This window comes from Crocodylus siamensis, chromosome 1, assembly GCF_052110815.1.
Source record: "Crocodylus siamensis isolate JL-2025a chromosome 1, ASM5211081v1, whole genome shotgun sequence".
In the NCBI taxonomy this organism is placed as follows: Eukaryota; Metazoa; Chordata; order Crocodylia; family Crocodylidae; genus Crocodylus; species Crocodylus siamensis.
The window spans coordinates 168,392,590-168,418,175 of NC_143395.1; the positions used below are offsets into that span (position 1 = coordinate 168,392,590).

General features: G+C 44.1%; 2 protein-coding genes across 6 annotated transcripts in view; one reads left to right on the plus strand and one right to left on the minus strand.

The window, feature by feature from the left end:
• The window catches only part of IARS2 (isoleucyl-tRNA synthetase 2, mitochondrial), a 61,323-nt gene extending 60,152 nt beyond the window's left edge, over positions 1 to 1,171 (minus strand). The window contains exon 1 of one of the 2 annotated variants that reach the window (XM_090048655.1): positions 1,039 to 1,171. In XM_090048655.1, coding sequence (XP_089904781.1) covers positions 1,039 to 1,071 — 33 coding nt within the window. In that variant the 5' untranslated portion in view covers positions 1,072 to 1,171. Of the gene's footprint in view, positions 1 to 867 lie in introns of both variants that reach the window. The other variant, XM_090048649.1, reaches the window with a different exon arrangement.
• On the plus strand, positions 1,144 to 25,336 carry BPNT1 (3'(2'), 5'-bisphosphate nucleotidase 1). 4 transcript variants are annotated; one of them, XM_090048690.1, is made up of 10 exons: positions 1,144 to 1,275; positions 11,629 to 11,753; positions 15,909 to 16,013; positions 17,137 to 17,244; positions 17,898 to 17,946; positions 18,759 to 18,850; positions 19,241 to 19,315; positions 19,809 to 20,006; positions 21,926 to 22,031; positions 24,663 to 25,336. In XM_090048690.1, the coding sequence occupies exons 2-10, from the start codon at positions 11,637 to 11,639 to the stop codon at positions 24,809 to 24,811; spliced, it is 999 nt and encodes a 332-aa protein (XP_089904816.1). In that variant the 5' UTR covers positions 1,144 to 1,275; positions 11,629 to 11,636; the 3' UTR covers positions 24,812 to 25,336. The 4 variants fall into 4 exon arrangements, with proteins under 4 accessions (XP_089904816.1, XP_089904809.1, XP_089904791.1 ...); XM_090048683.1 differs by having other exon boundaries at positions 1,234 to 1,303; XM_090048665.1 differs by lacking the exon at positions 1,144 to 1,275 and adding an exon at positions 5,473 to 9,025.
• Positions 25,337 to 25,586: the final 250 nt, after the last annotated feature.

Consider the following 25,586-nt stretch of genomic DNA (forward strand, 5'->3'; position numbering starts at 1 on the left):
GACACCTGACAAGAGTCTGGTACAACCTCAGTGGCAGGATCTCAGCCATGTGTCTACTTTATGGAAATGGGGGATTGTGTCCTAGCACCTAGTCTCCAAGAGACCCATTTTAGCCCTCAAGGGGCCGAGAAGTGACTTTTGGGTTTGTTTCTTTCTTCTTATTATTATTAATATATTCTTGTATTCCAGGCCAAATCAATTCCAAATCATATGGCTTGAGCAGAACTCAATCATCCCAAAAACCCATTTCTGCCTGCTCAGCTGATCTCAATAATTCTAAACACTGCGTTTGGCACTGCAACCCACAAGCATCCTTCGTCCCAGGGTCTCACCCTGGGACTTCACATACTCCCAAACCCATTTGGCAGGCATCCTACCGCAGGCCCAAGCCCAAGCCCAAGCCGGGAGGCCTTCAGATTGCGATGCCCCACCCCGATCTGAGCCCAATTGCCTACTTGGTCTCGGTATTTCCCCTGCCAGGTAAACAATTTTGGGGTCTGCTGTCGCACTCTCCCATGTCTGCTGGCCTCCAAACAGAGAAATGCTTCCATTTTTATGCCCCAGCTCTCCCTCCCTCACCACACAGTCACAGTGAGCAATACCAAGTACGTGAGAAGAAGACTTATTCGCACGTGTCTTTGTATATTCGTTGGGCCCACCACACGTTGGGTTTCCAAAAGAATACTTCCATAGTTAAGAGCTGGCAACGCAGCGCCGAGCTGCGAACAGACGTGCCGCTTGTCGCTGGACAGGACTAGTGCGCGTGAGCTCCCCCCACCCCCCGCGAGGGTTCGGGTGCAGTTAACGGTCGGGAGCCGCAGCCACAGCTTTCACTCAGGGCCAGGCCCCACACCGCCTCACCCGTACCTGCTGCGTCTCCAGCTCGGCTTGCGGCTGCAGGCGGCCGGGCAGCTGCGCGGGGAAGCGGGTGCGGGGCAGCAGCACGGTGTCGCGATACAGCGCGGGCGCGGGGTCCCGCTCTTCCTTCGGCGGCTGCCCCGTGGCCGCCCCGCGTGCCCAGTCTCGCGCAGCCCTCACCCGCAACAGCGACGCCCGCAGCACCCGCCACATCCTCGCGCTCGGGCCGCCGGCGCCGCCGCCGCCGCTTCCGGCTCTGCTACGGGGGTCTACGATGAGGTCGTAACGGGCCGCGCAGAGGGACACGCGGCCTTCAGACGCGTTTCAGGGCCTGCGGGCGGGGCGGGGCCAGGCCAGCTCACAGGCCGCCCCCGGGGGCGGGGCGAGCGGGCCAGTGCTCCGGCTTCCGAGCTCACGGTAGGTTGTGAGCGCCGCGCAGCGAGAGGTAGGAGTGGGGCTCGGCGGGCGTGCTTGGGGCAGAGGCTAAGGCTGCTCCGTGGTCGAGGTGCGGGAGGGGCTGGTTGATCATCAGGAGACCGCCGAGCTGCTGGGTTTTATCTCTCGGGTCGAAGAGCCCGGCCTCTGCGGCACATGGGGGAGGGGGTCGGGGAGACGAGAGTAGAGCGGCAGTTCAGGTCGGGAGGGGAAGGCAGGGAGCACAGAGCGGCGGATGGGGTAGGGAGCAGAAAACGTAGCAGTTCACCGGGCAGGGAGCAGAAAGTAGAACAGCAAATCAGGTAGGGGGAACACAACAGGGAGCAGAAAGGGTAGGAACAGATGAGGCAGGGAGCAGAAAGAAGAGCGGCAGATCAGGTGGGGAGCACAGGCCAAGGAGCACTGAGCAGGACAGCAGACTGGGCAGGGGAAAGCAATCAGAGTGGCACTTAGGCGGGGTGCAGCAGGATGGATTTGTGGCATGTCTGACAAAAGGGTTGGCCCACACAGTTGTAGACTAGTTTGTCCAGAGAGGCAAGAGCTTTCATAGGCTGCAGCTGACTTCCTCAGGGGCTCTGTCAGAAATCTGACAAAACTGGTTTTCTAGCCTCGGGCTGGAAAAGGTCTGGAAACACTGCTCTAAGGTACTGCACCCTGGCCTGCCTTCTGTCAGACTTTAGACCAGTGGTCTCCAGCCTTTTTAAGTAGGAGATCACCTCTGGCATTTAAAAGCAACCCAAGGTCTACTGTGCGTGCCACCCCTGCTGCCCCCCACCCAGAAGGTAAGTCTGTGGGGAAGGAAGATCAAGGCAGAGGGAGAAAAAATTATTTGGGGGCACACCTTCCCAGCAGGTAAGTCCCACCCAGCCGGGGCCCCACTTAACTTACCCCTGCACTGTCCCTCACTGTGGGGGCCTTGATCTAGCCCCCACCACTTCCCTCCTCCACGGACTGACCTGCTGGGCTGGGGCGCATGCGTGCATGTATGCAGGCACTCAGCCCCCTCACCCCAGCCTCAGGTCGACTCCAAGAGGCTCTGAGATTTACTGGGATTGAGATCCACTGGTTGGTGACCACTGCTTTAGACTAACACAGCTAATTGGCTCTCTTGTATCAGTTAATCCATTTGGAAAGTCATTTTTTCCTCAGTAGTGCTGAAGTGTTGTTGCTGTGATGTTCCAGCAGATATGCAAGAGGCATGTGTTTTTTGTGGGCAGTATCTTTTATCCAACTGTCTGGTGGTACTCAAAAGCTAGTCTGTATCTAATCCAACCATGGAATTGGTCCAATACAAGATATCACCCACAAGAATGCCTGCATCTTGCATTTTTCCCTCGATCATCTCTTCACTTTGTGTTGTCATCAGTGGATACGTCTTTGCACGATGCTAAAAGTGCAGTAGAGCAATTCTACTGCACATTTAGCGTGTCATGGCAAAAACCATGCTAATGGACAGTAGACTGAGTCTACTGCACATTAGCATCAGGTAAAAAATGTGTGCCAGGGCTACTGTGCAGTAGTGCTGATAACAGGTACTAACTTAATGTGCTTAATTATGGTGCATTAATACAGGTTTAGACATGCCCATTGAGTTGCTGGCCTGTATAAGACTGTGGTTGACTGTTTTTTAAAGAGGTGGGGAAAAACAGAAATTTATTTAAACAGAGGATGCATAGATTCTGAAGGCGAAAAAGAAAAACACTTCCTATCATGTTACGGTCCCATTAAAGTTGGCAGTGTCTTTAAATAAGTTTAGTTTATTGGTCAATTGGATCAAAGGTGTAATGAGGACTGTTAAGAACAAGGAAAAATGTTAAGAAGGTGAGTCAATACAAAACAAAGACTTAGGTAGTTTATTTTCCGGTATAACAATCAACTGCTGTAAAAAAAAATAATAATAAAAAAAAAAATGCAGTGTTAACAGGTGTATTTGAATGGTATGGTGAGTTTGCTGCCAGAAGCCATATCTACAAATTTTGCATATTACAGTCTAAAAAAGTCCAGATCCTATAGATTTATGTGTTTCATTTCACTGCCTTAAATAGTCCAATGGGACCCCTCATGATAATAAAGTTCAGCATCTGTCTCTGTGCCAGATGAATGATACTAATAGTTCAGTTTAAGTAGCATTCACACTAGTGGGAGCCTTAGGTCTGGTTTGCACACATTAGATCAGTGTAGGTAAAGGCATATTTTTACCATAGGAGCAGTGCAAAATCCAGTGTTCATACTGGGGTTTTGCATACATCAGGTAAAATCAGTTTTACCTTGATTTAAATTATTTCTTATGTCATAAAATGAGTGCACCATGACCAGTGTTTAACCACACTGACTCTGCAAACACTTAAGCATGTGCTTACCTTTATTGCAATGAATAGCCCTGTGGTAGCAGAGCTAAGCACATTAAAGCTCTGGTACTAAGAATATTTTCAACTGAACGGGCAGGAGTGCTTGCCTGAATAAGGCCCTGATTCTGCAGATGCTTCACATATTTAAATTTACTACTGTGAATATGCTATTAAGCTGCTAATTGTGGTACCAAATTAAATACCTGTGTGTATACATGCAAGTACATACGTCAGTAAGGCAAGTTCTGATGCCTGATTTAAGCTTCTCATTAAGATGGATGATTTAACTATACCCAGGAATATATGTTTGTAGTTCCATCCAGGATTAATTCAAAACTTAAAAAAAAAATTATTTAAAGCAGGGGTAACAAACTCACCCGGGGCCCTGGGCCAGACCTAGAACACAGGACTTCTTGTGGGCTGGATCCAGCCTGGGGTTTGGGGGCTGCCACAGTGGATGCCATGGCAATAGTGACAAGGGGCTGGGCCGTGAAGTGTCCAGAAATGGTGAGAGCCTGGGCAGCAGTGAGGGGTCTGGGGAAAGGAGTCCATGGGCAGCAGGAACAAGCCAAGCTCACTGCCCATGGCCCTGCCCAGTGGGGCCAACAGGCTCCAGATTATGCAGTGAGCCATGCTTGCCAACTTCCAGTGCCTGCCACTAGCCCAGCAGGCTGGAAAAAAGGCTCCAAGGATCAGATTTGACCTGCCGGCCATACATTTGACACCCCTGATTTAAAGTTTGCATATGAAAGTGGTGTTTTCATGGACAGGTGGGGGTGTGGTGCCACCCCAAAATAACACTTGCACACACATTTAGAGGATACGTTAGTCTTACCCAGATTTCACAATGTTATTATTTTATTAACAAAATATTAAATTCTTAAAATTTTAAAAAAGAAGTAGAAAGCATACCTCCATAGTTTATGACATAGCTGAATCTTTTTCTGTACCTAATTAGGGAAAACTGAGCTCTGGACCAAAATTATTCTTGACCTGAGCTGCTGATCAGTTTGTACATGAAGATGGGGCCTTTATGAATTTATTTTAATTAATCATAGTAATAGAGTTGCTTATCCTTGTGTAGTTTGCTAAATGACTTATGAAAAATATTTTTTAAATATGAAAAAATAAATACAGTTCTTCCTCAAAGCCTTTAACAGGAATCAGCTAGAGAGGCACTTAAAAAGAAATGAAGTAATTGACATTTATGAGACTGATTCTTTATTTGAATATTTGATGTACTATGTCATTCAAATTCACTGAGTAAATTAAGTCCCAATCCTGCAAACAATGGTGTCCCATATGACTCCCTGTAAGCTAATGGGACTCTTTAGAAATGCTGGGATAAAAAGTACCCACCAGTTGCAATACTCATATTTTTCTTTTTAATCTTTTTCTGTATGTATTCTTAATATGTCTTGTTTTCAGTTTGAGCAATCAAGTCTTATGCTCTTGTCTGATAATTTCATTCTGGTTGTTAGAAAGAAACGGAAGTTTGTTTCCTCTAAGAGCTAGCAATGGAAGGGTGTCTGAAACTTGTACCATGTGGGAAAAGAATGAGATAACAAGAGGATAGAGTGAAGTTTTCAAAAGTATTAAGTCATTTAGCAGAACCAAAGTTCTATCTTCAGAAATTATTTAGGTACAGTACTTGGAAATTTAGATACTATTGTAAGTAAATTACACTTCTGCTTCTAAATGTACAAACCTGTTTGAAAACAGGACTTGGAAGTTAAATTATTTAGGCATTTGTGATCATTTTATCTCTGGGCTGAAGAGTCCTCTCCCATAAAGGATGCTGCTTGTAGGTTTATGATCTAGTAGACGTGTGTCTCATTCAAAGTCAAGTATAAGGGTGTAAAGTAACATTTATGTATTGCCAGTACCAGTTCAAGGCACTTCACAAATAAGACTTTTGACATCTACTTGATGTTGGTATTACCCTGACTTTACAAATGAGAAACTGATGGATATGAAGAACAAATGACTTTTTCAGGGTCACATGTGGAATCTATTGCTGAGCTGAGAGAAGAAACTAAGTTATCTTAAATCCCAGTCCTGTTCTCTGGTCACACATTTCACCCACTGTGCTGACCTTTAGATGTCTATTATTCCTATAAGTACTCCTTTTCAAAAGGTAGTACTTCCAAGGATGATATGGTTTTGAATGCCTATGAGCATTTGGGACTTTGGGGACTTTAAATCATTTTGTACATAATACCCACATAGTAATAAATTCTGCTGAATTCACCCTTTTCCTATTCACTTACTGAAATGACAAACAAGAATGCTTAAACAGCACAACAGAAGATGACTGTATTAGTATAAAATTTAACAAACCAGCATGAAACAAAAAAGAAGGGAAAAATACAAGAAGACAAGGTAAAATCTTTCTTATTTCCTTCACAGCACATAACAGGTAATAGTCCTGGCTTACTTTACAAGTCTGTTCCCAGCAGACTTGATTTAAGGGTTTAACTTGCATAGCCTAGAGAAATAGGTGGGACACTTGAGAGATTTCTTTGTCCTGAGGACCCATATAACCAAACCAAACCAGTTCTTCGGTGCTTCTCAGAAAGGATCAGTTGAAGTTTTAAAACTCTGGGAAAGATCAGATTCTTATTGTTCTTATATCTGCACCTGGACTGTTAATGGGCACTAACCTATAAAAAAAAATTACTTTTTTAAACTAGCTAAGTTCAAAGTTCAGTTGTATTTTGTTTTGTGTTAGCAACATAGGACTTGAAGTGTTCTAGTAAATTAAGACTTATCATAAATCTTGCAGTTAAGTTTCCTAATTCACTAGACATTACTAATATAATTACAACCAAGATATAGTTTGTACTTGCATTACCATCACAATTGCACGTATACTTATTGGCTTATGTGCCAAGAGCTGGGAAAAGAAGGGTACCTGCTGGACTGGCTCTGCATGCTGGTTCCAAAGCTTATCCAGATTAGGCCCCAGGCCATTTGTGCATGCAAAAGCCAGCATGCCAGCCTGGTCCAGAGGGGTTATGGCTGCATCTCATCCCTGAGATGCTCTGTACTACATGCAGTGCCCATGACACCAGATCCAACTGGCAGCGCAAGCCTTGGAGCAGGCTAGCATGTGCACAGGGCTGGACTGGCCACACCCACTGCATGCAGCTCATGGGGCCAGCATGGAATGTGCTGCTTGCAGTGCTGCACCAGCCTGGTACGGCATGCTAGCTCCAGTACATGGTCCCAATCTATCTCGCGGACTAGCTCAGCAACTCCCGTTTGGTCTGGCATGGGCACCACGTGCAGTGCATACCTTGAACTGATCCCCTGTGCTTCATGCAATGCTCATGGTGCCAGGTCCAACCTGCTCACAAGACCGGCTCTGCATGCTGTGTGCAGTGTGTGGGGTGAGCCAGGGACTCACAGGACAGATCATAGGGCTCCATGGACCAGCCTGTGGGCCTTATGTTTGACACTGCTGGTCTATGCCAGAGACTATCTGAGCAGGGTGCAGGGCCCAGGGCAAATCAGCTGTGCAGGACCCCACTCCCCCGGACGTTAGGAAGCTGGTGGCGGGAATGGGAGGTGCTGAGAGGCCGGACATGAAGCCGGCATCACGGTGGAGTTGCTGCGGCTGCCCCACCTGGCTCTGTGGGGCCCCCCAAAGCGTGGGGCTGGGACAGTCACCCCAATTTGCACCCCCCACGAGACGGCCCTGTTTACAGCACTTTGAACCCATATGGTGGCTACTTATTAACATTCAGAGGAAGCAGTGTTTCCCCAGTGAATCTTGTGTGTTTGTACAGCCAACTTGCTTTTCCAGGTTTGGTAATCTCTTTGCCTTCAGATATTTATATTTAAAAAAAATGCATGTTTTTGAAATATTAGCACAGATTGACAAGACTCCAAAGGTTGGGACTTCAGTAACTCTAGCAGTATTATTTGAGTTTATGCCAAAGACAAGTGAACTTAAGGTCACGGCAACAAAATCTACAGTAGCTGGTCTTATCACTTAATTACATTATGCCTCATAATATTTAACTGATTTCTCAAGTAATAAGCAATATAATTGATTTTGAGCTGTTGCCCCATACACAGCTTCTGCACCTGTTTGGCTTATCTGCATTTTGACATTTTTCCTTTGCTTTTAGTGGAGATTTAATGGGTTCCTCTGTATCTGTGTTTTCTACACTTAAAGATATTTCTTCAAGAATGTGTGCTAAGAAATGTTATTATGCAAGTAAAGCACCCATTATGGCCATACCCCAAAACCATGTCAATCTAGGTAGGTGACAAACAAATGTAAAAATGGGGAGGAAAGACAGGAAGGAAATGTAGAAACCCAATATCCTGTTAGGTTTGGGGTTTCAAAATACAGGAGGGGATTGTAAACGCTCATTTGTTCAGAGTGTGAAGGAAGTTGGTTTGTTGAAGAAATGCAGTCACTTGTTTCAAGAGGAATGAACCTGAAGGCATGGTGAAATAGCTTGAAGAGATCTAGTGAACATCTAAGGTAGAAAGTATGAAGGCATACAGGTGGGGTGTATGCAGATTTCTGGCAGGTTTCTTTGAGGATGGCAACAGAAGTAAAGAAAACCATGGATATGAGGGTGAAATGGAGCTGTGTGGGCCTTGAGCTAGAAAAGAAGAATTTATGTACAAGTATAGTGTTTTCAGTGTATTTATTATTCGGATTTCTGTAGTGCCTGGGAACACCAGGCATGAATCATGATTAGCCCCACCAGACTGTATAAATTGCAAACCCAAGCAAACTTACTTACGCCAGCAGAACTCGAAACTCATTTAACATTATCACAAGTCCCACCCTGATATATTTATTTAAAGCTCCTCATTAAGAGCAATCTTATGAACTTTTACCCTGGACCAAAATGGCCACTGTCTCCTGCTACTTTGAATAGGAATGAATTCAAGGTGCTCTCATCTAGTACTGCCTTCCCTAACTCTCCATATTTAGTTTGGGCAAAAAAACCAAAACATAACCAAGTGGGAATATCTGTTGCAGAGGCAAGCGCAGGAAAATAGAGAGGAATATGGGAAGAAGAGATGGGTCTACTCATCAAGAGTAGGAATCTACTTTATTTGTAATTTCATGGATTTAGTGGAAACCACAAAATCTGGAATTGCCTGTGAAATCTGCAAAATCAACACCAACCAAAAAATGCCTCGTCTTACCACAATTTAAATAGGTCCCCAGAGATAGGGAATGGGAATACAAGAGCAGAAATGGTGAATGGAAGATGATGGAAATGGCGAGGGGAGAAACTGGGGAAGAGGATCTGACACAGGCAAGGAGGGAGAACATAAAGAAAATGTGAGGGTCGTGATGTTGCAGAAGCAGAGAAGGAAGATGGAGAAAAGATCACAGTTCCTGAAACCAGGTGGATAAGAGGAAATAATTAGACTTTACTTGTGGGAGCCAGAATATGGGGGGCTGAAGTGCCTACATATAAGGTCACATAGTTAACTTGGAATGATCATTCATTAATTGGAAATAGGTGGCTTCCCTTAAGTGCTCAGATTAAAGCTCTGATCAAAACCAAGAGGTGCAGGTACAGGAGGTGAGAGCTGGACATGGGAGCATTTAGCAAAAACTTGACAGCAGGAAAGAGCAAGTAAATTGCTTTCTCTGGAAAAGTTTTCTTTAGTTTTTTAAGTAGATATTCAGGAGGCACCAAGATCCATTAGAGTAGAGCAGCAGCTCTCTGCTGTGATGAGTTGGGACTTGCTTACTGCTTGATAGCCAGTCTTTCTAATTCTGTAGATAGTAGAGTGATAGGGACCATCATAGTAATTTGAGAGAGAGAAATAATAAAACTCTGGCTATGTATAGATGTTCATTTTCTCTTGGGAGAGTTGCTGCTCTCCCATGAGAAAACACGAGTCTATAGATATTCATGATTTTTCTCCCAGAGCAAAAATGGCCTGAGAGAGAAATAACTTGGGAACAACCTGAATGAAATGGCTTTGGGGAGAATATCTCTTTGGAAACCAAAAGTTTGTCCAGGTACCCAACCATGTGAAGCTGCAGAGCAGTTCTTGAGAAACCCTGTAAGCTTTGCTCCCTGTCCTCCCCCTTCACAGGTCCAGAGAGACTGGCAATCCCAGCCAAGCAGGGAGAAGAATATGCCCCCTGAGTGCTTCAGACTGGAAAGGCTCAGTGCTGAAGCACTGAATGGGGTGTGTGTTGCCCCTGGCTTTTTCAGCCACAGCCATCTCCCGCTCCTCACTGAGCTGGCAGCCCATCTCAGCCCCATCACTGAACTGATAAACCACCAGGCCCTGTCACTGACCTAGCAAACTTGGTACCCCCTACCTGGACTGCAGTACTTGGTGCTCTAAGCGGCAGTTCTCATTTTGGGGTCCACAAGCAGGTTTCAGGGGGCCCATGATCTCCAAGGTCAGCTGGGGTAGCCCTTGCCTGGGCTGAGCCTGCTACTGCTGCTAGTTTCAGAGAAAAATGTGAAATTTTTCCTTTAAATATTTTCTCCCAGATCATTTGAATGTGTGTACACAGCCTCCGTTCCTCCCACATAGGGCAAACCAGTAATTCTGTAAGTTGAATTGCTGGGACTTTGTCTTAGAGAGAGTTCTGGCCCCTGGTACACATTCATTTAATGACAAGATGAGATCTCATCTCAACAGTTATGTGTCTTGACATGCCTGCCTGCTAATTTAATCGAAAAGCCTCCCTGTGAAAGAGCCGCCTCAAGGCTGGGTCTCATGATAGCCCACTCGCCTGTCTAGGGCAGTCTGCCCTGTCCCATCTGCCATGACTTGATGTTCTAGTTGGTAACATAAGTGGGAGGCTGCCCATTCCTTGCCCCAATGCCAGGGGGTGCTATCCATGGGTTTTTACTTGCCCTATACTGTGGCCCATGCCTTGCAGATGACATCCAGATTATTATTGCTCCCCAGCTTCAGATCGGGACAAACTCAGTCTAGTGTTGGGCTTCTTACACACTCATACTGTCCATCTCTCACAGGTACCTCTAGCATACTGCCCATCACTGGGCCACTCTCTACTGTCCTGCTTCCCGGAGCAACCCCTTTTGCCATCGAGCTTTACTACTCTTACTCTGGCATGGCACACATAGCACCTTTTGGTTTGCTCAAGCTTCGCTACCCTACATGACCTTATCTTTGTGCTAAACATTGGGCTGACTCTGCCCCTAGTTCCTCACCAGGCAACTTGATCCTTGTCTCACTCATCGGGATTGGCCCATGTACTGCCCTTCAAGCTGCCCTTGCAGCCCTACTCTGCACCCCCCACACACAGTCTTTTGAGTGCCTCTTTCCACCGTACTCTGTGTGGGCCTCAACACCAATACTACCCCTCTCCGGGGTCTTTCACCTCTGCTAGGCTCAGGTGCCTCTTTGTTAGCATGCCTGGCCCCCACTGCTCTCACAGTCCCCCACCAGGTAGTATGGCTGAGGTTAAGATGCCCCTACCTGTCTTTCATGGGGGAGGGTATCTGATCTGGTATTTCTTGGGGGCTGACCTGCCACAGACAGTCCCGCCAGACCCCGCTTCCCTAGCAAGGTGCAGTTTCAAGTCAGGAACAGGACCAGGAGCCTTCTGCCACCCCTATAGCTCCTGCCCTTATCTCCAAGTTGTTCCAAGAGCGGCAGCTCAGCCTGATGTTACCTCCTTGGGTGCTGGCAGCAAACTGCTGCACCAGCCCTGTGGACCAGGCCCTAAAATGGCCATCTTCATCAAGCACATGCTGGCTGCCTGCTCCCAGCCCTTAAAGTGGCAGGCAGCAAAAGTGCACTGCCACACTCCCACTTCCATATATTATTTTGGTGTCCACTTTGCATTCATCTAAACAAGGTTTTATTTTAGATAAATAACATTCCAGACATACCAGTGTAATCTAATTTTCCTGTGGGATTCCTTTTCTTCCATTGGGTATTAGTTTGTCAAACTTGTGATATATAGTATTGTCAATGTCACTTACAAGATTGCTTTTTGTCCCTTCAGCAATCATTATGGCTTCTCCAGCTGTGTTGATGCGCCTAGTTGCCTCTGCCTATTCTGTCGCGGAGAAAGCAGCAGCAATTGTCAGAAAAGTGATGGCAGGAGGAGATCTGGGAATAGTGGAAAAGGTACTTGTTTGGCTTGTGATGGTTTCATATCTGTTAAGAAAAGTAAGTTAGATACAAGTAAGAGAGGTAACGGTCAGACAGCTCCAGTATGAGAGAGGGAATATAGTTCATTTGAGTAGCATAACCTTAACTTATTGAAATGGTGAGTTATTCAAATGGATTCTTAAACCTCCACTGGGGATATGCAGAGCTGTTTAATATCCTACAATAAATGTGAATGCACAATGTTTGCTTCTTGCTTCAAACCACACTTCAGGAATATTATGTATGTACCAGAAAGCTTCATGGTAATTCATCCATAGCACCTTGTTGTCATCTGTGTTTTAATGTCTGTCCTAGGATAGCTTAAATAGAAATATTTTGTTTATGTTGATGCACATTAATTTAAATCATCATAAATACAAATTCAATTAAAAACTAAAATAACATTTTATTTAAATTCTTTTAAAGCAGATTTTTCACATTTAATTTAAACAGTTTTCTAGTAAAAATAATAAACCTGTTCAAAAGTAAATATAATAGTATTACTGCCTGTGTAAAGGTTTCAATTTACTATAATCTTTTAAAATAATTTAACTAACACATATGTTGCACGTTACATTGAGCTCTGAAATTTCACCAAGTTAAAGGATGCTTGTTTGTATCGGAGGGAGGGATATCTTTCACTTCTGAACTCGAATACAACTTTGTGTATATGTCATAATGTTATGTACTGTATTTAGTAAAAAACTATTATTTTCAGTCTTTACAGTGGAGCAAATGCTGGTACTTGTATTTACCTACTACTTTGGACACTTTGCCTCCTACCCTATCTTTACTGCCACCTGCACTCATCAACTGGTAGCTTCAACCTTCCCTGTATCTTCCATAACTATATTGCCTTCTGCATCTCCTATACTTTCTTCTGTTCCTCCTGGCTCCAACATACTTGTAGAATTTTTTTAATTGTCATGTTGCCTCTTCCTTACCAGGATTTTATCCAGATATTTGTGGTAGATTGCTGGCAATAAAGTAAATACACATCAAAAACTTATTTTTGTTATACCTGCTAGTATGGGGTTTTTCCCTGGTGTCTTCAGAAAATTGATAAGAAAAACTGCACTTCATAACTTTCAATTACATCAGTTGCTATCTGTTTTCTCTTATTTTTCATGCATTATAAATTCCTTTTGCTGCCTTCACTTTGCCTTTGAATCAGGATGGATGTCACTGAGCCAAAATGAGCTTTATACACATTTATCGTCTTTCATGATTGTAGAATTGTAGCTGTTTTTAGCCATCTCAGACTTTTAGAGAGTGCTTCATGTTCTTTCACTTTTTTTCTCTGCAAATTTTTCTGTTCAGTCAATTTCCCTCAATTTTGAGAAAGTAGCTCTTTTGTAGAACCAAGTATTTTTCTGTGTAGTATAATAGGGTGGGATTCTCCACTCCTTGTCCATATTGAATGATTGGGTCATCATGATTTGTGGTCTCAAATCATGATCATATCAGATGCCAGTTGGTGGGTGTTCCCTGAACTTAAAGCTTCCCCTGCTTTCTCTTCAGGTTTCTGAAAATGACTTATTTATCTTCTATACTGTCTATAGCCATGGGTCACCCCTTCCAAGGCTCTTCTTGCCTGTTCTGACAGTGAACTCTTGCATTTTGCCTGCCTCACAACACCTATTTGGGACATTTTTGATGGATTATTATTTGTGTTGCTGTAACACTTACAGTCCCCAGTGTGAACGAGGTCCCATTGTGCTAGGTACTTGCTTTTAAGAGAAGTTTCAACACAGTTTATAATGTAAACCAATAGGGAGTGAACAGAGATAGGGTTCTATCTGCTCTGTGATGCGATCCACTCCAGCTGGTCAGGGACCTGTGCTGCACATAGGGTTTGCAGGCACCACACGCAGTGCAAGTCCCAGACTTGCTGGAGTAGTAGCTGCGTGTGGTGCAGTTCCAGAGCTGTAGGAATAGCTGCTTTGGCTGGATTGCACCACACACGGCACCTGTCACTGCTGCTCTGGGATCTGCACCACATGTATGTAGTGCAGGTCCCAGACCAGCTGGAGCAATTGGTACATCAGATATGCTAGGGACAGTTGAGGGGGCAGGATCCATGGCCTTGATCCAGCCTTCAGACTAGCCTCATACCACTCATCTACCTTGCAGAGCTGGATGAGTTTGACACCCCTGCTTTAACCAGATCACAGATGAAGTAAGAGCTGCCTTCTCAGTAGCTCCTGTCCTGCATTTCTATTTCTCTGTGTCCTTTCAATATTACATGAAAATATTTCCTTTCCTCCCTTGTTTTTGCCATTCACTTCCTATTTCTCACACTTCCTATGTTGAAGTTCATGATGTGGAATATTTGTGCAGACATCATTATAGGGGTGTGTGAAACGGGCCGTATTTGATACGGAGTTGATTCAAGTTGGGGACAGTGATTCGAATCAATGAACCGATTCGATCGGCCGAATCTGAAGATTCTATGTTGATTTGGAGAATCAGCGATTCGGACATAGACACAGTTTTAAATGTTTTTTCTACATACCTTGAGGTACCAGTGCAGCTTGTGAATGCTGCGATGCTGGGGCAGATGGAGTGTCCCACAGGAGTGTGGGGGGGCCCTCCATGTGCTCAGCAGCGAATCTGGAAGTGGACTGGAAGTACTTCTGGGTCTGCCAGGGAGCACACCCTTGGCTTGGTGATCAGCTGCAGGGGGACCCCAGGTGCCCCCCCAACCTAGTGGGCACCAGTCAATGAGCGGGTGAGGAGGGTTCGGGGGGGGGGCCCAATGTGCTCCCAGGTGGACCCAGAAGTGGACCAGGTGCTTCTGGTCGACTTTCGGGTCTGCTGCTGAGCGCACTGGGGACCTCCCCACACTCCTGTGGGACACTTCATCCGCCCCAGCATCTCAGCATTCATGAGCTGCCTGCTACCTAGACGTATGTAGAAAAAACTGTGTCTGTGTGCAGATTGTCAAATCTTTCCAAATCTCTCCGAATTGATTTGGAGGGTTCCAATTCGATTCAGAGAGATTAAAGGGTCTCCTAATCCAATTTGGATTCAGAGATTCGGCCACCAAATTGGGCTGAATCTCCGCCGAATCAAATCAGCGATTTGAAGCTTCGCACAGCCCTAATCAGTACACAAAAAATAAAGTACTGTATTTCACAGTGCATAGGTCGACTTCAGTTTGACAGTTAGGATTTTCATAGGGATGGTGTGTAATTTTGGGCTGGGCTCGGCTCTCAGCTGGTGCATCCCCATCCCTTGTGAGCAATGCTGCCTGGGCTGCACCAGCTGAGTGCTATACCCGGCCCTGTCCGCTGCAGGTAGCTCTGCCAAGCACCGAGCCTGCCCCATTCCCATGTTAGCAGCACTCAGCTGGCAGGGCTGGGCTCGGAACTTGCAGAAGACAGGGACCGGCTTGGTTCTCGGCTGGTGCAGCCCCATCCCCTGTGAGCCCAGTGCCACTTGGAGGGGATGGGGCCGTATCAGCTGAGTGCTGAGCCCAACCCCGCCCTATCTCCTGCGAGTGGCATGTCCCCAGCCAAGCACTGAGCATGGCCCCATCCCCATCTCCTGTGAGCAGTGCCAGGTTTGGTGCTCAGCTGGTGCAGCCCCATCTGCTATGAGCAGTGCCGAGCTCATGGGAGATGGGGGCACACCAGCTGAGTGGCACTCCCGAGCACTAAGCCTGGCTCCGCCAGCCAAGCACCTAGCATTACTCACAGGGGATGGGGATGGGGATGGTGCTGGGTTTGGTGCCTGACTGGCGCAGCCCCATCCCCTGTGCCATGCCAGCCGAGCGCAAAGCCCAGTGCCACTCTCAGGGGACAGTGATACAGTGTGTAATTTGAGGTTGAATTTTAAGAGTTAAAAATTGGGCTTCAAACCTCGACTTATACCATGTGAAATACGATAGCTTTGTATTGAGTATCTGTCTACTGAAGAGGTCCAGTTGCAGCAGCATTGGTATATCATTCCTTATGCTTCCCTACTAGTGTTGTACCAATATGAGAGAAAGAACTTGGTCTTAATGGCCTGGTATTGAGTTCTTCCTGAGACTTGTGATATTTCTGAGGATCCTAGTCAGCAGTAAACCTAATGCTTAGTCTGTTCTAACGTTCTTCATGTAAAATAATTCCTTTCTATCCCTTCCAGTGTGGAGCCAATGATTTGCAGACCAAAGCTGACCGACTGGTGCAAATGAGCATTTGTTCTTCACTGGCACAGAAATTCCCCAAATTAACAATCATAGGAGAAGAGGTGAGAAATTTATTTAAGTCTGCCACTTTTGAATTACATTTTCATTTTTATTTTCCTTATTCACTTTCCCTTGGCATTAGCCTCATCGGGTGACCTGCCAACTAAGGCTGTATGAAGCTTTGGTCGCTGATTCAATTCAGAGGAGATTCAGCCTGATTCGGCAGCCGAATCTCCAAATCCGAATCAAATTAGGAGACCCATTAATTTCTATGAATCAAATAAGAAACCTCCAATTCAGTTTGGAGAGATTCAGTGATTCGGACAAAGACATAGCTTTCTATGTTTTTTCTACATATGTCAAGGTAGCAGGGGGCTCGTGAATGGCTGGGAAGGTGGGGCAGATGGAGCATCCCATGGGAGCATGGGGTGGGTCCCCAGCGTGCTTGGTGGTGGACCCAGAAGTGGACCAGAAGCACTTCTGGTCTACTTCTGGGTCCACCATGGAGCGCACGCCCCCCACTCCCCAATTTGGTGACTGAGGTTTCCTGGGTGTGGTTGGGCACCTGGGATCCCCATCCCCTCCCTCCCCTCCTCCCCCCCGAGCCGATTGCTAAGCAGGGTGGATGCCCCATGCACTTGGCGGAAGACCTGAAAGTGGACCAGAAGTACTTCTCGTCTACTTCCAGGTCCATTGCCAAGCATGCGGAGGGCCTCCGCACTCCTGGGGGACGCTCCATCTGCCCTACCATCTCAGCATTCATGAGCCATGCCTGGTACCTCAATGTATGTAGAAAAAACATATAAAGCTGTGTTTATGGCCAAATTGCCGATTCTCCAAATTGGAATCGGATCTTCAGATTTGGATTTAGCCAAATCGAATTGGGACAGTGATCCGAATCAGTGAATGGAATTGCTGGCTTCCAAATTGGGCCAAATCTGAATTGAATACGGCCCGCTTCACACACCCCTTCTGCCAACATATGCAGTGGTTCAAAGGCAAATCCTAACACACATGCATGGTGCACGCACTGCAACCTTTAAAAATAAAGGCTAGATAAAGGAACATAACCTAGCCTTATTTTATTTCCTGTGCTTGAAGTGGAATCATTTGGGAAAAGAAAAGTCCAAACAGTGCTTTCTGCGTATAGGCCATTTCCATTATGTTTTTGTGACCTTTTGTTAGGACCTACCTTCTTATGATGTGGATGAAGAGTTGATTGAGAATGGCCAGTACGAAGAAATCCTAAAGAAAACTTGTCCTCCACAATACAGCAGCATCAAAGAGGAAGAGGTAATATTTCACGTATTTCCTAATTTATAGATAGCTAATCTTATTTGAGAAGGTTCCACAAAATAAAACAGGTTATTCTGAAGCTGTAATTTGATCCTTTGGTTCAGGGAAAAACATTTTCTTGTTAAAACCAAACCTGATGACTGTGAACAGTGAGAGCCCTGAAAATGGAAGCCCGCTAATTATTTATAGAATAGGTTCATCATGAGCAGAAGAACTGAAAGTGCTCTTTGTGCTTTTTTCATAAATGCTTCTCATCTGCAATCTGAAAGGACTACCTTTGGGCCTGAAAGGGCCATTTTGTTTTCATACCTATTTAAACCTTGATACCTTCAGTAAGACCAATATCTGTCCTAGTGATAAAGGGTCTGAGTTTTTTGTGGACATCTCCCCACTAGAAAATGGAGGGATATCACCAGATCTTTCCAAATTTGGTGAAAATATGAATCTTTTAGAAATACCCAGAGGTGTCCAAACTTGTACATCATTGATTTTATTGCATTTTGACTAACGTTCTTCTTACATTTTAAGAACCAGATGTATTAACTGTTATGTGGTTCCTTTTTACTGTTCTTAACTAATAACGTACAGTACCTATGTTTTAATTTCCATCATCTCTGTTTCCTTTTGTGATATGTCTGTCTGTTTTTTAGCTTGTTGTATGGGTTGACCCTTTGGACGGGACCAAAGAGTACACTGAAGGTTGGTTGTTTTTTTTTTGCTTATTTGTGCTGGTTTGAAAAATCCTTTCAACTTTATAAAAGTAAACATGAAAAGATCTAGACTGGCAATTGGCAACCTTTTCAGGTTATGCCACAGAATGACCCACCTCAGGTAAGAGGTGGGGGGGGGGTAGTAGGACCCAGACACTGCTTTTTCTCCCTAAGGTGGCAAAGGAGAAGTGGCAGCTGCTGAAGCCACATAGCTGCAGGCCAGATCAAATGGCTTTACAGGCCAGATCTGGTCCTCGTGCCATAGGTTGCTAACCCCTGACCTAGACTCTTCCACAATGGATCCTTCCCCTTTAAAAGCTTCATCCTTAAGATGTTTGCAAAAATTATATTAATTCAGTTGTTGTCATCTTTTTGCTGCACCTCTGTATGCTTCTGGATTCTTTGCAAACTGTCCTTTTTGCCAGGCATGGGGTGAGGAATACAACCCTCTGAGGTATTTTAATTCAGTTTCTGGTGTATTGTACAGTGATTATCTTTACACTTGTATTTTACTGTACACTAATTGAGGTTTATTGAGAGGCCTTCTACAAGTTAAATGTACAGGTCTTCAGAGAATTTAGTTCAGATTATTTAGTAATCTCACCTAAAAAAAAATGAAGCATCCAAAATAGGTGCTTTGCAACACAGGAGTGGTGGTGGTTCATGTTTTCAAGTAATTAAACAAAGATGGAAGATTTGGGAGCTGAAATGTGAGGTTTGGGGTTTTGATGAGCCTTCTTTGATTGCTTTGTTTTTACAAGCATAATAGTATGTTTGGGGGGGTTGTTTTTTTTGATTTAGGTCTCCTTGACCATGTTACAGTTCTTATTGGAATCGCTTATGGAGGCAAAGCAATAGCAGGAATTATTAACCAGCCCTACTATAACTATGAGGTATTAAATATGTTGATTTGCTTTACTGCAGTAAGTGATTTTTACCGGTTCCTTCGCTGTCAAGTTTGCTTGCTTTCAGCTCACTGGTGCTTGTTCCATGGTACATATCCTATTTAGCTGGAGCCAGTTATGTAACAAGCACTGAGTTATATGGAGTTGTACCAAATGCAGTCCCAGATAACCCATTCTCTCCAAATTAAATGAAGAACAGCCCTTGGGCAAGTGCGTGTCAGTGGGGATTGAGAAGAAAACTATTAAAAGGGAGTAGCAGAGGTATGAGAGAAAGTCATGGATACAGTCTTGGAGCTAGCTAGTAAAGTATACAGTGAGTATAGTGAAGAAAGCTCAGAGTTGGTGCAATACACGAATGACTCTCTGGACACTTTTCAGGTCAAGAGTGCATCTGATGCAAAGTTTATAGAGAGATTTCCAAACGTTTATTCATTATCCCACTGGCCATGTGAGGTGGGTGTCAAAATATGTGAATGTGTTAAATCTGCATGTGTGAATCTTAAGTTATTCTCTGTTGAATCTGCTAATGCCAATGCATGTATAGTTTTATTTTGTTTACAATATATTCTGTGCCTGCCAGTCTGGGAGCACTCTTTCCCACACTTTTGGCTTGAGTAATATATTTGTGAATGCCTTAAACAAGCATGACAGTGAGCAAGTAAGTATTACCCCCATTTTACAGATAAGGACACTAAAATCCAAATCTATGGCTTAAATTACGTGCCTGAAGTTAGACTGCAAGTCATTAGCATAGTTGGGGAAAGAACCCAGGAATTCTGACTCCCTTAGCTGTGCTTTAATTACTGGAATGTGCTGCTTTTCCAGTACTACAACTTATGCTTGTAACAAACTCCTGGGAAGAGGCCAGATTGGATTCTCTAAAATTTGAAAATGAGCATTGCATGCTGCAGTAACAATTTTCTGAGTTTATAAACTTTCTGTGTAGGCAGGAGCTGATGCTGTGCTGGGCAGGACAATCTGGGGAGTCCTGGGTTTAGGTGCCTTTGGATTCCAGCTGAAAGAAGTGCCTGATGGGAAGCACATTATTATCACTACCCGCTCACACAGTAGCAAAATGGTGAATGACTGCATTGGTGCGATGAACCCAGACGCTATAGTCAGAGTTGGAGGTGCAGGAAATAAGGTATGGAACTTGACTTTGCCTGTCATATATATCATCATACCTTTGATACCTTTGGGAAGAAAACAACCTATTTAGGGATAATCCTGCCCTTATGTCCACAGAGTGAAAGGACCCTCTGGAATGAATTTGTTGCACAAGGAGGGAGAAGCAGGAGAGAGGAGAGGGAGAGGGAGAGAGAAAAGCAGTGATTCTCAACTGGGGTGATGTGAGATCCTTTTAAGGGTGACAGGATGCCACTATATATAAGCACTATTAAATGTGCAAGCACCTACACATGATTCACAAGATAAATCTAATGATTTCAAATAAGAATCCATAGTGTCAAAAACAGGATGAACTTGATTTAAACCACATCAATTTAAATCATGGTTTAAATCACTGTTCAGGAAGCCTCAGTTTAATCAATGTTTTCTACAAAAAGTGAATGTTTTTTGTTTGATAGAACCTTCTTTAAAATGAAACCCCAAACACGGGTTTTTTTATGGCCTGACAAGGTTTTCCCTTCTACCATCCCATTCCCTCACTAGATCTCAGAATCAGTGGAGAGGCTATTCTCAGAAACTTATCACTCAGACTTCTGGAATATTCTGCTCAAAATGTTTCTCCTGCCAGTCCCTCCTTGTATGCATCTTCCAGACTCCTCCTTGCCCAGATCTACTCCACCTCCAACAATCCTCTCTTCATTTAATTTCTTGAAACTTTGCACTTTTAGAGAGCAGCAAGGGCTTGAATTTATGTACACAAGCTTGCAGAGAGACAGTAGCACTGAGTAGGTAATCAGGTCTGTTATCTCTCATCTCTCTATATTGCTGTTAACAGGGTTGTTATCTCTGGAGACACAAATCCACAATTTGAGAACTGAAACTAAGCAACACAGAGATGCTTAATGGGATCTTCTAGACTGAGCACTGAGTCCCATTGGGTAGAGTGGTTTTCTTTATTCTTTTCTAATCTATAGAGGAGTCTCTGGGGAACCCCATAAGACTGAACTCCTAATATAGTCCATGGCCTGTTGTGACCTATTTATAAAACTTTTCTAAAAAAGTTACATGAGTATATTGTCTCAAATAGTATATAATGATACATTATAATCCTTTTTCCATTGTGGTATCTTTGAGCTCTAACATATCTTAAATGAAAACTACCTTTAAATCAGTTTATTTTTTTAAGGCGTCTTAAAAACATCAAACATGTGATTAAATAAAAAGAAATCTGATTTTAATAAAAATATACTTTTTTCTTTTTTTTTTTTTAACTACTGTTTTGATTTTTATCCAACCTGGTCAAAAACATGCTGACCTGTTGTGGTCTGAGTTCTTTGTGATTAAAAGAATTGTTATGTTATTTTTTCCATAGTCAAAAAATGAGTGACCACTAAGAACTGGCATTTTCTGAGGGGTGCCCTGAGTCTAAAAATGTTGAGAACCACTGGTGGAGGGCATGCTTAATCCTGCTGCCTAGTGTGGAATCTGGTTCTGTAGGAATTCCCTGCAGCAGAGCATACAGGGGGTTTCTTGGGGAGAAGGAAAAGAGAATATCTGTGACAGCCTAGAGTCTCTAGTCCTTTTTCCTCAGCCTATGGCAATGTGTGTAATGGGCCTGTAAAAGCTACTTGGGGACAGTTCACTTCCCCAGGCAGATTGTCCTTAGCACTTAACCAAGGGATGCCAAAGACTGAATTTGCCTTTTGTAGATTATGCTTGAGACAATGCAGATGGATCATTTTGGATGCTGTCAGTTACGTATTTCTAGGCTTCTTAAATGTGTAACAATCCTAACTTAAACCTGCACTCTGCTTTGAGGACATCTCTTGTCTGTAACCAAATTGGCTTAGTCTTTCTCCTAGTTTACACAACACCCATTCTGTCTTTTGCATGCCTGGATTGTATTAAATGACCTGTGCTCTTTCTTTGTAACAGGTCATACACCTTATAGAAGGCAAAGCATCTGCTTATGTGTTTGCTAGTCCTGGGTGCAAGAAGTGGGATACCTGTGCTCCTGAGGCAATTTTGCATGCAGTGGGAGGTGAGTTAATAATAGCACTCAGAAATCTTTTTGAAGGGAGTTGATGTTACTGCAGGTTTTCAAATGTGGGTTGTTTTCAGAGGATCAGTACAGATTTTAGAATATGTAGTCTTGGCTTGAGTGCATTTTAGATCACCTTTTGTACACCAAAGTTCTGACCTGAACCCTTTACAATCAATGGAGAAATTTACTGACTTCAGTAGGCACATTAATTCAGCTCCTAAATTAGCCTATTACATAACATCATGTAAATCTACCTTTTCAGCTTGTCTTCAAAGGTCAATGGAGTTACTATTTTTAAGTAACGCAGAAAGCACTTAAACAAAACAAAACTACTTTCTGACCTTCACCTTAAATTTTTTTGGTGGTTTATTGCTTTATTCTACAATGAAGCCTTTTCCCGAATAAAATAATTTATTATGTGTACATGCTCAGAATATTGCTTATGGGCACTTTATTCTTCAGAAGCAAGACAAACAGTGAACCAAACTTTTTGTAGTCCTTTCCCAGGTCTGCAGGATTTGACTCCAAATTTGAGTCCATCCAGGGGATAACCCAGTATAATTGCTATCTTCTGACTAGCACAAACACACACTACCTTGGTAGAAAAATAAATTATGAAAAGGCCTATTTGAAAAATATGAATTATATTTAGTTCAGTGTTATGTTACCTTCCATACTGTCCACCGTAATGTGTAAAAGTTGTACACATCTCATATTTAACATTATGTGTCAAAGTGTTGAGGTGATATTGCTGTGGTGGTCTGGGAGATAGGAGGGGCAAGAATTCTTGTGGGTGATGTCTTTTATTGGACCAAATATGTAGTTGGTGTAGACCAGTAATTCTCCACCAGGGCGATATGGCAACCTGCAGTGCCTTGAGATCCTTTCAGGGATACCACAAAATATTAGTACTTGTGGCAGGGTACCTTTGGCGCCTGCCACTTTAAGGGCTTGAGCGGGCTGTAGACCAGCCTGCAGGTGGGAGGAGACCCAATCAGGCAGTCGCATGGTACCCAGGAGGCTTCCTGATTAGTATAGAGCTGTGCAGCCAAGGTATAAGACCAGACCCAAGGAGCAAGGCTGCCAGTTGCAACTGGGGAGCCAAAGGGTGAACATTTTCTGGCCGAAGTACTGCTGCTCCCAGAACACCTGAAGGTCAGGGTAGGAACTAGGGGGATGGAGGAGGTTCCTAGTCCTAGGTAAGACCTGAAATTGCTCCTGCTGGGGTTGGATGGTTTGGTGGGGCTACCTGTGGCGGGGCAGTCTCCAGGAAATGCCACATCTGTGCCTACCCAGCAAAAAGTGAGGATGGGGCACTAGAAAGCCTTGACCCCCACTGCCTTCTGGGTGACCCCATGGAGGGGAAAGGCTAGGGGAGCACACCCCAACAGAAAAGCACAGAGCCAAGGTCTACTGAGGCAGGGTCCAGGCCCATTTAGTGGGATCTGCGACAGGGACAAGGTCTACCTAGAGGGACTGGAGGCTCTAAGGGTGTAAGGCCCAGAAGCCCCAGTGAGGGGACAGAGTAGTGGCCCCAGTGAGGGGGCAAAGTGACTGCTGGAGGCCACATAGAGTAGAGTCTGAGGAGGCCTGAAGGACTACACGTAGGCCAGCCAAAGCAGGGGCCCCAGTGAGGGGCATGTGGCCCAGGCACGTCTAAGCACACTTGAGACCAAGTTTGGGCCAGAGACCGAGTGCAGGCCAGCAATGGGGCCGAGGGGGTTGGAGGTAACTTTTGGATGCCATCTGTGAGATATGGGACAGGGTAAAGGGAAGGTCAGAGCAGTGTATTTCACCCTTGGTATCAGGGCATTAAATGGGCAACCTCCTGCCTACAAACGACTGTTTAAATACAGCAAAGGCATGGCAGGCGAGTCAGGGGGAAGACTGCCCTAGACAGGTGGGCAGGCCAATGTAGTGACTGGCCCCAAGGTGACCACAGTACTTGTGCAAACATGATTCACAAGATAAACCCAGGTTTCAAATAGGAATCCATAACATCAAATACTTTCTGACTTGTTTTGATCTTTCTGAGTTCTTTGCAACAGAAAAATTGGTTTAGTATTTTTCTGTAGTCCAAAAAAAAAGAGTGAAAACTAAGTGCTGGCATTTTCCAAGGAGTGGCTTGGGGCTGTCAAGGATTGCTTTGAGTCTAAAAAAGCTGAGAACTACTGGTATAGACGTAAGCAAGATTTTAGGTATGATGGTATTCTTCCACATACCTCAGGGCTGAGGAAGGGTATTATGAGACCCAAAAGCTTGCCTGTGTCTATACCAATCACATAGTTGTGGGCAATTTTCTTTTACTGAACCAAGAATTCTTGCCTCTCTAATGTGCATAGGTTTCCTTGAGCAGCTAAGATGAAGTATGGTGTTAGCTTGATGTGTATTGCCAATATGCTACTGTGATAGCATATTGGGCTTGATGTGGTGGGTCTTCTGCATATCTAGAAACAAAAAATGAATCCTATTGGTTTCGTCCCTGATTATTACCAACGTACTAAGCCCACGCTAACCAGGGACTTATTTTACCAAGAGAGAGTCATTAGCTGCTTTACTATCAACAAAATACTAGCTGCAGTGTTTAAAAGAACTGGGATTAATAATGCATTCCCATCTTTCTTGCAGGCAAGCTGACTGATATCCATGGAAATTCCTTGCATTATAACAGGGAGGTGAAACACATGAATTCAGCAGGGGTACTTGCTACCTTGAGAAACTTTGACTATTATGCTAGTCGTGTTCCTGACAGTGTCAAACAAGCCCTTGTGCCTTAAGGCGGAAAAGTATCCTTCATTTGGCTGTTTGGGGCAAAATGGATAAATGAGACTGAAAAATTGTTTTATCAAATCTGAGGCTAGATTAATTCAGATACTTTGATCGGTAATTTGTTGTAGAAATTAGTGCACAGAATACATGGATATCTTGCTAAATTAGATTGTTCAGTGGCATGTTCACCAGACAAAGTAATAGCAATGCCAGTTTTTCAATATGGACTGTAGTTGTTTTCCCTATTCTTTGTAAGCAAGGTATCTAAGAAAATCTGTATTTGTGGGACTAAATTTATTGCAGTTATACTGTACTGCATAATGTCATAATTCAAATCTGTTTTCTTAATTTAAGATACAAACCTGTAACCAAATCCAAGTTAACCTGAGTTTGCTCAACAACTTTTTGTTTTATGTAGGCAGCAGCAGTACTTAATTCAGTTTATGTATGGGTAATAAATTATTTGTTTTGGTTGATCAAATTGTTTATAATAAAGTTACTGTTACTGATTCTTAAATGTGACCCCTTCCCTTTTGTAATCAGAGATTTGTGATGGTGTCAGTTTTGTAAAGTTACCGAATCATATTGAGATATATTTTTGCTGCTTGTTTTATCACTGTCTGGGTTTTGTGAAGGTTTTGTAGGTAATATGGTTTGTACGATAGGTAGACTGTATTGAAGCAGTTTCTTTGTACAGGAGTTTCCTCTTTATGAATATAGGAAAGTAGGGCTGGAAGGGACATCGATCGCAAGGTCATCTTGTCCAGCCCCTTTGCTCAAGGC

Excerpts from the sequence above, each read along its gene's own strand:
- BPNT1 (XM_090048665.1), top strand. The coding sequence starts at position 8,878 with ATGGAAGATGATGGAAATGGCGAGGGGAGAAACTGGGGAAGAGGATCT. Across the intron at positions 9,026-11,628 it reads ATCACAGTTCCTGAAACCAG|CAATCATTATGGCTTCTCCA; the intron begins GTGGATAAGAGG and ends TTGTCCCTTCAG. Across the intron at positions 18,851-19,240 it reads AGCCCTACTATAACTATGAG|GTCAAGAGTGCATCTGATGC; the intron begins GTATTAAATATG and ends GACACTTTTCAG.